At 38.6% G+C, this 12,451-nt stretch overlaps 1 protein-coding gene across 6 annotated transcripts in view; it reads left to right on the top strand.

Annotated features, from left to right (window-relative positions):
* The window catches only part of GK (glycerol kinase), an 82,014-nt gene that overhangs the window by 25,097 nt on the left and 44,466 nt on the right, over nt 1-12,451 (top strand). For 4 of the 6 annotated variants that reach the window (XM_012448866.2, XM_012448868.2, XM_012448865.2 and 1 more), the window contains 2 exons: nt 7,754-7,837; nt 11,304-11,380. In XM_012448866.2, the coding sequence (XP_012304289.1) occupies nt 7,754-7,837; nt 11,304-11,380 (161 nt within the window). The remainder of the gene's footprint in view (nt 1-7,753; nt 7,838-11,303; nt 11,381-12,451) is intronic. The other 2 variants (XM_012448869.2, XM_012448867.2) reach the window with 1 other exon arrangement.

Here is a 12,451-nt window from a genome sequence, read left to right as displayed (position 1 = left end):
AACACTCTCCAGCCTCAAAGCTTGTCTTCTAATTTGGATAGCCAGGGGTTGGTGAGGATATAGAGGGGGCTGAAAGCCATGCAGTGTAGTATAGACTTACGAGGCAGCTTGAGCCAAAACAGATGATAAAGGAGAGTTTAATTTAGCATCCCATGATGGTAGAATGGGTTGTTTCAAACACACCAGTATGCTGAGAACAGCCAAAAAACACTGGATGAAAATGAAACAGAATTCTGAAGAACTGGAAGGCTACCAAGGCAGTGAGGAGCAAAGGAAAGCCCAGAGACATAAGCCTGGCATTTGGAGTTGATTATCTCCCCTAGAGATATCTGTAGGTTCTGAAAGGAGTATCTGACAGGCTAAGCCACACTTTCACAGGTCAATAAAGATAAAGAGACAAAAGGTAGAGTCAGGGGCTACCAAGGGTGGGGATGAGTATTGGTAAAATCCCAGACTTTGGACTGGAACTGTGAAAGGTCAAATCCTGGAAGTGAGGTAAACCGAAAATAAATCAAGTCTCACAGGAATTGAAGCCCAGATTCAAATGATCTTTAATCCTGATTGGATTAAGATGGTCTGAGATTGCTAATGCTAGTAGCCTAACTTCCTTCCTTTCTTTTTTTTTATTTTTAATTTATTTTTTTTTATCTTTTTTTTTTGAGACAAAGTCTCACTCTGTCACTCAGGCTGGAGTGTAGTGGCATGATCTTGGCTCACTGCAACCTCCGCCTCCCAGGTTCGGGCAATTCTCCTGCCTCAGCCTCGGTGGGATTACAGTCAAGCACCACCACACCCAGCTAATTTTTGTACTTTTAGTGGAGATGGGGTTTCACCATGTTGGTCAAGCTGGTCTCGAACTCCTGACCTCATGATCTGCCCGTCTCGGCCTCCCAAAGTGCTGGGATTACAGGCGTGAGCCACCGTGTCCGGCCCTAACTTCCTTTCAGAAGTAAAAGTAAATCCTTTCTGGAGGAAGACAACATTATCTAGAGCCTCAAATCTCTAGAATTTTTCATATGCATTATCTAGTTTTCTATTAAAAAAAAATACATACAAAACGTGACTGAAAACCAACAGAAACAAGTGACATTAGAAACAGACTCAAGAAATTCACATACTAGAGTTTCCAGACTTTAAAATAGCCATAATTAATATGTTCAAGGAATTAATTGACAAGATTGAGATTGATTATCTTGGCAAATAATTGGAAGTCCATTTTAAAATGGAAATTCTAGAAGCGTATTGAGAACTCAATTGATGGAGTTTTACCATCAGAGTAGACATAGCTGAAGATGAATTTGTGAACTGGAAGAGAAATCAGAACTGGAAGAGAGAGTGAGTGAAATATTTAGACTGAAGCACAGAGAAACAAAAATTTAGAAAATGCAGAAAAGAATATAAGATAAATATGGGATAAGGTGAATATAAATTTTACCATTTGTAATTGGAGTTCCAGAAGGAAAGGAAAGAGAGAAAACGAGACAGAAATAACATTTGGCAGATAATGGGAGAAAGTTTTTCGAAACTGATGAAAGATAACAAGCTGCAGATTCAAGAAGCACTGCAATCCCTAGGCAAGATACATACACAGAAGACCATACTTATGCTAGAATATGAAGATATTAAGTTTTGAAGTAGGCTGAGGAAAAAAGATATATAACCTTCAACAGAGTTGACCCTGACTTTCAGCTAAGTTATCAATGGAAACAAAAGAAGTCAGAATGCAATGGAATGAAATCTTTATAGAGTACTCAAAGAAAGTAACTTCCACATACAGTTTTATATCCAGTGAAAAAATTCTTAGGAAATGAAGGTGAAATATGCTAGGAGTTGGTGAGGATATAGAGGTCACCAAAAGCTATGCAGAGTAGTGTAGACTTGATACACTAGGCAACTAACCCATTGTCTTAGTCCATTCAGGTTACTATTACAAAATACCCTAGATTGGATAATTTATAAACAACAAAAATTTTATTGTTTATACATTGGATAGGGCATAAAGAGGAGGGAAAAAATAAAGCAGGCTCATGCGATTTTCACCCTCAGAGAACAGAAGGAAATTAAATAATATTTAGCAGGTACCAACCTGGGAGAAAAAATGGCCTTGTTTTGGACAAGGTGAGTATTGGACTTGTAATGGAAGCTAATTCTGGGCAATGAGAAATTAGATGGTTCAAAATGTAGACTTGGAAGTTGATAACATAGTTGTGATAATCTCAATTTATTATAGATGAATTCACTATAGTAATTAATGTAAAATTAATTCAATAAAAGAGTAAGTGCTTTCCTGTGTTCTAGGTTTTGTGATGACCCTTGGCATATAGTGACAAGCCAGCAAGACCTTGTACTTGCCTTTGTGCTATGAAAACTAAGGATAGGAGTTTGGAAGCTAGAAGGAGAAAGGAGGAGAGAGAAGGAATAATTAGCTGAGAAGCCACTAAGAAATGACAAGGATAGATTCTATCTCCAATTTTATTTCATCCAGGAAAATACTCAAGTGTCATATCTCCATGTAGGTCTTCAGTTGAAAATACCAACATAATATTAAATCTTTAGCAGTTTTGTTCTAAAGCAACACAAGGTAGGATGGTTGGAAACAATGAGATTTTCACATATATTTGTCTTTGAACTTCTTTTGCTTCGTTTATATCACAGTCTGTGGGTTTTATACTGTTTTCTCTTTCTGTCTCAGTTCAGGCTGCTATAACAAAAATATTGTAGGCTGGGTGGCTTATACAGTAGCAATTTATTTCTCATAGTTCTGGAAGCTAGAAGTTCAAGATCAAGGTGCTCACACCCCTCTGGTGTCTAGTGAGGACCTATTTCCTGGTTTGCAGATGACTGTCTTCTCATCCTCATATGACAGAGAGTAGATAAAAAGAAAGCAAACTCTCTCCTCTTTTTATGACGGTACTGATCTCATTAATGAGGGCTCCACCCTCAAGACCTAGTTTATCTCTCCCGTCTCCTAAGACCATCATATTAGGGGTTAAGATTTTAACATATGAATTTGGAGGAGACACATATGTTCAGTCCATAGCAGTTTCTTCGTATGTTTTCTTCCTTCCTTGTCTATTTCTCTTGTAAATCTCTGTTACTCTAGGCCTGTCCTTTTCCTCTTCATGTCTCTGTCTTACTAAATTATGTAACAGAATATATAGCTGTATATAAGCATATATATTTTCAATAGAGATATGGTCTCGCTGTGTTGAGTAGGCTGGTCTTGAACTCCTGGCCTCAAGTGATCCTCCCATCTCGGCCTCCCAAAGTGCTGGGTTTATAGGCATGAGCCACTGTGCCTGGCCAGATGAGCATATTTATTACAGACAAGCATATGAGAGGAGCAGCTTATGTTTCCCTTTTTAAAAACTTCTATGTGGCCTCCTTTGTTTATGCCTCAGGGACACTTGTTAAGTAGTAATTCACTCACCCCCACTACAGTAACAGGAAAACCTAGATAGGAGAACTTCAGGATATCATTGGTGGCTATGGCATAGGCTTGGTGAGGTTAAAGAGTGATAAGAGCTATTTTGTTTTGTTTTTGTTTTTTGGGTTTTTTTTTTTTTTTTGAGACAGAGTTTCGCTTTTGTTGCACAGGCTGGAGTGCAGTGGCACGATCTTGGCTCACTGCAACCCTCTGCCTCCCGGGTTCAAGTGATTCTCCTGCCTCAGCCTCCCTCCCGAGTAGTTGGGATTACAGGAGTGCACCACCATGCCCAGCTAATTTTGTATTTTTAGTAGAGACAGGGTTTCTCCATGTTGGTCAGGCTGATCTCAAACTGCTGACCTCAGGTGATCCGCCCCCCTCAGCCTCCTGAAGTGCTGGGATTACAGGCATGAGCCACCACTCCTGGCTGCTATTTGCTTTTGCTTGCAATAAAGGTATGTTTATTGACATCTTTTCTAACAGATACAATTATAAACATAGAAAAAAGTTTAAGTGAGTCCATTGAGGAACAGATGGCCTAATTTAGAAGTTCTATATATTTTTAGAATTTATGTGTTAATTCTGTGATTAACAAGGTAAACATTAACGTGATATCTAAAATGGGGAAATATCACTTTGCATCGCTGCTTCCCAGCCACTGTGCCATGATGCAAGCATTTACAATAATGACCTCATTGGTGGATTGGCAAGAGCTTTGTGGCTCTGGATCTGAAGCAGGCCTTTGGCTTCTCTTGCCTCTCTTCAGTTATCCTAGTCCTCCTGGTACTTCTCTCTCTCCCTTTTAGCATTATCTTCAATATTCCCTTCCACAGGGTTTCCTCTACCCACCCACTTTTCTAAACCTTTTCCTTCCAAAACCAGCTTTTATTAATAGTCTACATAACTGGTTGTCTTCTAAGCATTATTGAAAAAATAAATAAGCCACATACTAAACTGGTCAAGAAGCACAAAACTACACAAGTAATTAAAATGCGAAGTGGGAGAAGGCTTGAATCAGTGATGTTTAGTATGTTTACACACACATTTTACTGATGCTACCACAAAAATGTTCTGTCCTAACTAGAATGGCCTAGCTGTATTTCCCCCTAATTGGCCAAGTTTGCTCACTCACCACTGCAATTGATTGGTATGCATGGTAAATATAGAGCAATATAACCCTCACTCTGGTAGCTTTCCATAGAGCACAATTCTTGATTTAACATAAAAATACCATTCATAGTAGGGACTAATCCAGCAAGGCAAGAGTCCCTGGTTTAACACTTTTAGTATATTAAAGAAAACCACCCACAAAAATAATTTCATTATCTCTGAAACATTTTTCTATATTTAAATGGTAGTGAAAATATTTTTTTCTAAGATGTTGGATTGAAAGTTCCCAATGGCACACATAAATCTTTATGCAGAGTGTTGCAATTTTAAAGATTGGTTATCGTTTTTACATTTTTTTTAACATACTGGTTTATACAGGGCCAATTATTATTTTTTTTTTGAGATGGAGTTTCACTCTTGTTGCCCAGGCTGGAGTGTGGTGGCAGCCTCCGCCTCTCGGGTTCAAGTGATTCTCCTGCCTCAGCCTCCCAAGTAGCTAAGATTATAGGCATGCGCCACCATGCTTGTCTAATTTTGTATTTTTAGTAGAGATGGAGTTTCTCCATGTTGATCAGGCTGGTCTCAAACTCCTGACCTCAGGTGAACCGCCTGCCTAGGCCTCCCAAAGTGCTAGGATTACAGGCTTGGGCCACCGTGCCCGGCGAATACTTGGCCAATTATTAAACCTATGTGATCATGTGTTGAGATCTGAACCTTGAACTCAATCCTTTTATCTTTTCTGGAACTGGCTTAAGTTTCAAAGAATCGGCAGGAAAGAAAACCATAGATGACAAACCACCTAAGCACACTTACCCTTAAACAATAAAAGTATGTTTTTTTTTAATTGGTTCTTTGTGGGAGAAGGTTTTTTTACTTTTGTAAAATCTAGAATTTTCAGCTTTATCAAGATCCACTTATTTTCCATTAAAAAATTCCATTATTACAGCATTCTTTGAAAATCTTACATCTCCCTCAATCCTGGGTAAAGAAATACTGTTGTATTTTGTAGTGAATGAATTCTTCAAATCTGGCCAAGTAAAAAGAAACTGACTTAGGTTTCAACTTTGTGTTCTCCAATCTTTAATATTTATTTTTATCCCATTAAGACTGTGATGTCAGCCGGGTACGGTGGCTCATGCCTGTAATCCCAGTACTTTGGGAGTCTGAGGCAGGTGGTTCACCTGAGGTCAGGAATTCAAGACCAGCCTGGCCAACATGGCAAAACCCCATCTCTACTAAAAATACAAAAATTAGCCGGGCATGGAGGTGCATACCTGTAATCCCAGCTACTAGAGGGGCTGAGGCAGGAGGATCGCTTGAACCTGGGAGGCGGAGATTTCAGTGAGCCAAGTGCTGCCTGGGTAACAGAGTGAGACTCCATCTCAAAAAAAAAAAAACACTGTGATATCATCATGGCTATACCTATGTAGAGGTTTAATTCTGGATTCAGGCTCTGGGAAAATCCTAGCTTTTCCACTTCCTACCATTCTGTGCCTGTTCCCTTGACAGTTAAACTGGGGGGATGAAAAGTGTAGACCTTATAGGCTTGAGGTGTAAATCAGTGAGTTCATCCATGTAGGATACTTAAACCAGGGCCTGACGGACTATAAAGCTTCAGTAATTGTTAGCGAGGGCCCCTGTTCTGAATTGGCTGATGGCCTTTTCATCCAGTAATGCTAGATGAAATGATTGGTCTATACATGATAGGTATTCCTAGGGGAAATGCAGAGCCTACCTGGGATCACCCACACTCAAGTCAGTCATTGAATTTTGGCATTTATATACCTAAGTGCTGAAATTGGTTTCAGCCCCCTCCTTTTGGCATATATGTAAATCAATCTTTCTTCCCCAACTCTCTGTTTTACTTTTGGCCCCACCTGTTTCTGAGAATATCATCAGGTGAGGGGCAGCCATCAATATAGTCTCTTCTACCTTGCAAATGACCACTTACCCAGTTTAATTAATAGCTTAGCTTTTGGCAAATGGTAAAATACCATAATTAAATCTGTTTTACTATCATGTCTCTTGTAGGAGAAACAACCTAATAACACTCTGTGTAACTGTCAGCAGTCTGTGCTTAGGATGTATTCCGTAACCTGGAGCCTCACCTTCACTTCACTTCCTATCACCGTAGCAGCCCGTGACAGACCATCTCAGAGATTTATTATTTGCCTTTGTTTCTAGTTAACTGGAAATCAGCTAGATGATTTTAGTGGGTTTTTTTTTACTTTATTTTGTTTTTTCTTCTATTGTTTTGACTAACAAAAAACTGCAAATTTATGCTTTTTTATTATTCTAAATATTTTAAAAATAATTTATTCCTCTGTACTGTTTGTTACTATGTCTCTTAACTCTAGTCCCTGGGGATTAAGGGAACCACATTTATCTTCACTCTTCAAACTTTTGTTTTTTTCCAGAACAAACTAAATCTACCAGACAGATTGGATGTGACTTTATTTTATACAAATAAGTTCAGATCATCCAAGTTGTTTTTACTAACTAACTTATTTGATGGTCTTGACCATTTAATTCCGCTTTACTTGGTGTAGATAAGGGGAGAGACATACCTTCTAGAAGTGGGCTGTCTAGTGTTCTGGACTCCCTGGCATCTGTTTTCCTTCTATTTTTTTCCTAATTACTTTGGAAGTTAGCAATCCCCTGTTCCCTCTAGACATGTTGTTCCCTTCTGTGGAGGTGCCCTTTACTCCCAGCTGTCTTACCAGGAAAGTGCTTTCTTGGGGGCCTCCCTTCCCAAAGCAGCCCTTTCATGTCTTAGAGCAGATGGCCACAACACAGACTGTAGCATGCTCCTTGCCATTCTTGTCTAACATCCCCTAGGAGTGTGCTCCCTCAGAATATCATGTATCATTTCAATTTAGTGGTCGAACGAGTAGTCATTTACCACCTGAGCCACTTTTCTAATTAGGATGCATATATGTTGCCAGGTAGAGAAGAGTCATCCTAAACAAGAAGCAGGTATTTACCTGGTCTTCGTCCAAATGGAAATATTATTGAATCAGAGATTCATACTGGACTTCCTTTGTTCCCTTTCTGCTCCGTGCCTCTGCCTTTTCTTTTTCTACACTCCAATGTGTAGAAAAGTGTTCATTCTGATGAACTTGCCCAAGTGATCTACCATTTCCTACATGGTCAACAAGAGACCTCGAACCTGGCCATCTCTAGCATGAATTGCCCTTATTTCTTCTAATGCTCCAGCTGCTCCAGTTTCTCCTGGCCCTTCAGTTCCAGTTGCCGTTGTTCCCTCTGGCTCTTCAGTTCCAGCTGCTGGTACTTCCTCAGGTATTGGTGCTCTGGCTATTGCTCACTTCCCAGCCTCCCAAGTCCTGTATGTTGGGGAAAATTGACTTCTGCTGCCAGATCTGGATCTGTCATTTCTTTTGATTGTTCTCAGAAATTACCTACACAAGGGGCTTAGTCCTCTAGCTTGGGGGTCTTCCTTTTGGCTTTTGGTCTCTTCTGCAAATCTAATTCTGCCATCTTAGCTTCTTTAATGAGTTTTCTAATTGTTTTGTTCTTAATTCAATTAATTTTAAGCATTTGTGAATTGCTTGGTAGTGTACCAACCACTGATATTTTTCTCTTTGGCAGTTTTACTAATGCATTCCATGTATTCTAACTGCCTTAACGTCTGACTATAAAAACAAAGTAATTATGACAGCTTTCTATGATCATGGAACAATGGAAGGAGAAAGACTTTAGAGACGATCTAGTCCAGCCTCCTTATTTTGTGTTTAGAGAATCCAGACCAAGAAGGGTAAAATGAGTTGCCTAAGTCACATAGCTTATTGGTGGCAAAGCCAAACTTTGAATTTTGGTCTCCCTGATTTCACATCCAATGTTTTGATTATTTGTGGTGAGGATTTAACTCTGTATTTACCACTATTGTCAGTCATAGCTGCAAACTTTCAAGTGAGGAATAAAGTGTCTATGTGGTCCTTGCCAAGGAGCAATAGTATCACAGGGGCAATGGGACTCAGGGAACCACCTGATTATCGGTGGGGGGGGGTTAGATTTTTTTTAACAAATAATTGAAACACACCTAGTATTTTAAAGAACATGCTCTTGAAAACAAGAATTTCTTCCAGGAGGCGGAGGCTGCAGTGAGCTGAGATTGCGTCACTGCACTCCAGACTGGGTGACAGCGCGAGACTGTCTCCAGGAAAAAAAAAATAAGAGAGAGAGGGAGAGAAAGAGAAAGAAAAGAGGTTCTCATGTTTTAGTATTCTACTGAATTACTTGAGATACTTTTAACAAAAGCATAGAGAGTATACAGGCTCAGGGCTTAGGCCTTGCCTAGACCTGCAACCAGAATCTTGCAAGGTAGGGCCTGGATTTTAAGGTTTTCTGGGTAGTTCTGGTATGCTTTATAGGAAAGAACCACTGCTGTATGTCTAGCAGTGTTTCTCAAAATGGGGCACCTATTTAAAAGTCAAGATTTCTGGGCCTCATTCCCAGAACTACTATCTTAGAATTTATGGGGATAGAACCCATCTTTAAGCTCCCTTGTGAATGTTATATCCATTAAAATATGAAAAAACACTGCTCTAGAATATTTTAAGTCATTAACCAAAAAAGCCTAGAGCAGTGGCTTTCAAATGTATTTGTTCATGTCCCTTGGTAAGAATTACGTTTTACATAATGATTCAACAAATCCACATAACTAAAACAAAAGTTTCACAAATCAATATTTATCTTACCCAGTGCAGCAAACTCTGATATTTTCCATTCTAATTCATCCTATTTCAATTTTTAAAGTAGGTAATTAAACCTCACTAAATTCATTTTTAAACTCATGGCTCACTGTAGTTTGAAACACTGAGGATTGAGATGTGCTTGTTAATTCTACCTATCAAAGATTTAAAACTTTTCTAATTCTTCTACTTTTTCTAGTTATTTCTGTAAGCCAGTAACACCTGTAAGGAAGGTCCACTTTTGTCACTGTCATACAGTACTGCCACTGTGCAAAAGTAGACTGCCTTTGTTCCCTGGACATGGGAGATCTTCCCACCTCCATGATGATGTCACTAATGGCTTTCAATCACAGTGTAAATGATAGAAAATTGAATTTCAACTAAATGAAGTTTAAAGCAGGGGGAGGTCTTTTGCCCATGGAAGCAGCAGTCCAAGGGTAGATAAGTTCAGGTGCTGTTTGATTACAGACTCAGACAGTATCATCTGCATCCCCCCAAGTCTGCCTTTTCTGGGATGACTCCTTTCATGAGGGCAGCAGGCCCACGTCACACACTGCTAAGGTCAACTGAGAGGAGGGACTCTTGCAGACTGAGCACACATTTCTTTGACCACATGTTCTCTCCTGATCCAGTCACTGGGGTCCAGACCCATTCCTGGAGCTGGGAGTCAGATCAAATCTCCAGCACACTACATGGCTGAGGATGAGGGAGGACCAATTTCCTAAAAAGAATTCGAAATACCTCTCTCCGACGGATGCAGGAGGAGAAGATACTAGGCAGCAAATGCAGATGTCATCTATTATAGGCCATCTATTTTCACGGTCTTTCTCTTTTCCCTCCTGTTTTCTTGGTTGTAATGAGTCTTTTCTTGCTGCTTTTCCCACCTACAGACACCAGTTTCTTGTCCTGAAGTTTCCAGTTTAAATCTTGTTGGAAGTAGCCACTGTCAAATGAAGTATGAGGCCCTCCAGGGAAATAACAGCATAAGTAATTAGAAAGAATTGATTAAAATTCACTACAGGAAAGAACTGTTTTTTTAATGAATAGAATGGAGTAATATAGAAGAATTAACCAAACTACACAATGATTGCTAGCATTCAAATGTGTGGCAGTGGGCAAGCTTGTCTAGTCTTCCTTGGAGTCCTTTAAATACACTATGCGACTGAGTCTTTTCAGGAAGTATCTGAGCACAGTCAGTGTCCTAAAAATACCAAATGACCACAAATAGATGAAGAGTTATCAAAGTTAAGTACAAAACTTAAATCTGGGAAATAAAGCTCAGCTGATTCTATTGGCTGCCTTTCAGAATTACTTTATATACTATTTAATGTTTCGTCTTCCTCAAGCCTTCTATCATGAAGCAAAACAGACATCCTTTCTACCAGGGGGTTAGAAAGTAGATGATAGCTACTTAGTAAAGATAATGTTGATCCATTAAAATTGAGATTTTTTTTCTACAGTCCAGCAGAGAGAAAGAATGATACCTTTAAAAGTTTCCTAATGATTCCAGGTCTACTTGGAAAAGATTTCAATGTAAATAAGCATTTCATACATAACAGACTGAATCTTTTGTTTCCTCAGTAGTAGAATCAAGTTCTCTACTTTGTCTTTGTCAAAAATCACTCCCTAGTTTGTTAAGATGCACACTTTATATATGGTATGATGATCCTGGGTTTTGCATTTTGTGCTACCAACTAGCCTGCCTAGCTTTTAGATATTCTCTGCCCTCATGTGTGCTTAGAAAATCTATATTCCAAACATTTTTTGTAGTTTTGTTCTATAAAAATAATACAAAATAAGCACTCTAAGGTTTGTATTATTCTCCTAACTTGGTCTGTAATTTTGCATAAAAGCTTTAAATCCTCTCATGAATTTATTTTTCTCTAACAATATGCCCATTCATTTCTAATTTTCTAATTTCTATCTCTTAAAAGCTATAGCATTTTAATTGCTTATAGAAACTAATCAGTCTTTTATCCTTGATGGTGATTTCATTAAGTTCTTACTTTTTAAATGAAGTTTTTCATGTTTATTAATTATATTTTGGTTTATAGTGTGGCTTGATCTAAGAACCCAGTCTACTGTTGAGAGTCTTAGTAAAAGAATTCCAGGAAATAATAACTTTGTCAAGGTAAGCATTTCTTCAAAAGTATACTTGCTATAAGAATGTTTTTTAAAAAATAAGAAGTTTTCAAATTTCAGTAGAAAGAAGCATCTTATGATATAATAGTTATTTGATACAATTTATAGAATCTTTTTCCCGGATAATTGAGGCCAACTCAAGTCTTTACCTTCCTCTGTTTCTTGCTCTGTGGTGGATTGGAACAATAATACCCCAAAATTGACAGGCTGGAGGAGATTATAATGCATCTCAGTGACTTAAGTCATACTTCCCAATGGGTGCTTTCTGTAATTGAACTATGCTTTCCAAATATATCCCTGTTGTTTTCTACTGCCCATCAAAGAATGTTCTGGATGCTTTTGAGTTTTTAAGCATCTAGATTCAGGGAGAGAGAGAAAGTAGAAGACACTAGCCCTTTATTGAACTCCTCTTCCACTTTGTTTACATGAAGAAAGCTAATAAAACTGCCTAATTTTCAGTCCTCATATAGATCCCTCTTCACATAAAGGAAGGGAGAGAGAATTTTTAAAATAGGCAAGGAATTTTCTTTTAGCAAGATCAAGGCCAAGTTCTTCTAGCATCTAAAAGGAAGTTCCCTTTTTGTGTGTGTGTGTTTTTTTTTTTTTTTTTTTTGTGTGTGTGTGTGTGTGTGTGTGTGTGTTTATCCCCTTTTGATTTGTCAGTGGGATGCTTATGTCATTTTCTTCTAAAACTATTGTTGAAATCCCATTAATTGCAGTAATCTGACCATTCCATCCCCCCACAATAACTTCAGACTTGTCCTGAATAAACCATTTTCTATTCTGTTCTCTTCATCACCCTGCCCAACCCTCACTCTCACCTCTAGCTGCACTCCACTTCAAGAGATGCATGTTTTTCTCTCCGATGTCATTTTAGGCAGCTTTTACACTTTCTACCCACATCATGAAAATAAGATATTATGTACTAACTCACTATTGACTTTGTGGGATCTTCCCGGGTCATCTTTTGGGATGACCCTGGGTCCTTCAAATCCAATAATATTTCCATAAATTATCTCCTTCTATTATTTTTATGCATTGATTTTTTTAAGAAAGCTAG

Source organism: Aotus nancymaae, unplaced genomic scaffold (assembly GCF_030222135.1).
Source record: "Aotus nancymaae isolate 86718 unplaced genomic scaffold, 86718_ANA_hifiasm-v0.15.2.pri h1tg000058l, whole genome shotgun sequence".
NCBI classification, from domain to species: domain Eukaryota; kingdom Metazoa; phylum Chordata; class Mammalia; order Primates; family Aotidae; genus Aotus; species Aotus nancymaae.
Note: the sequence above shows the minus strand (reverse complement) of the source record. Positions and strands in the feature narration are given on the sequence as shown.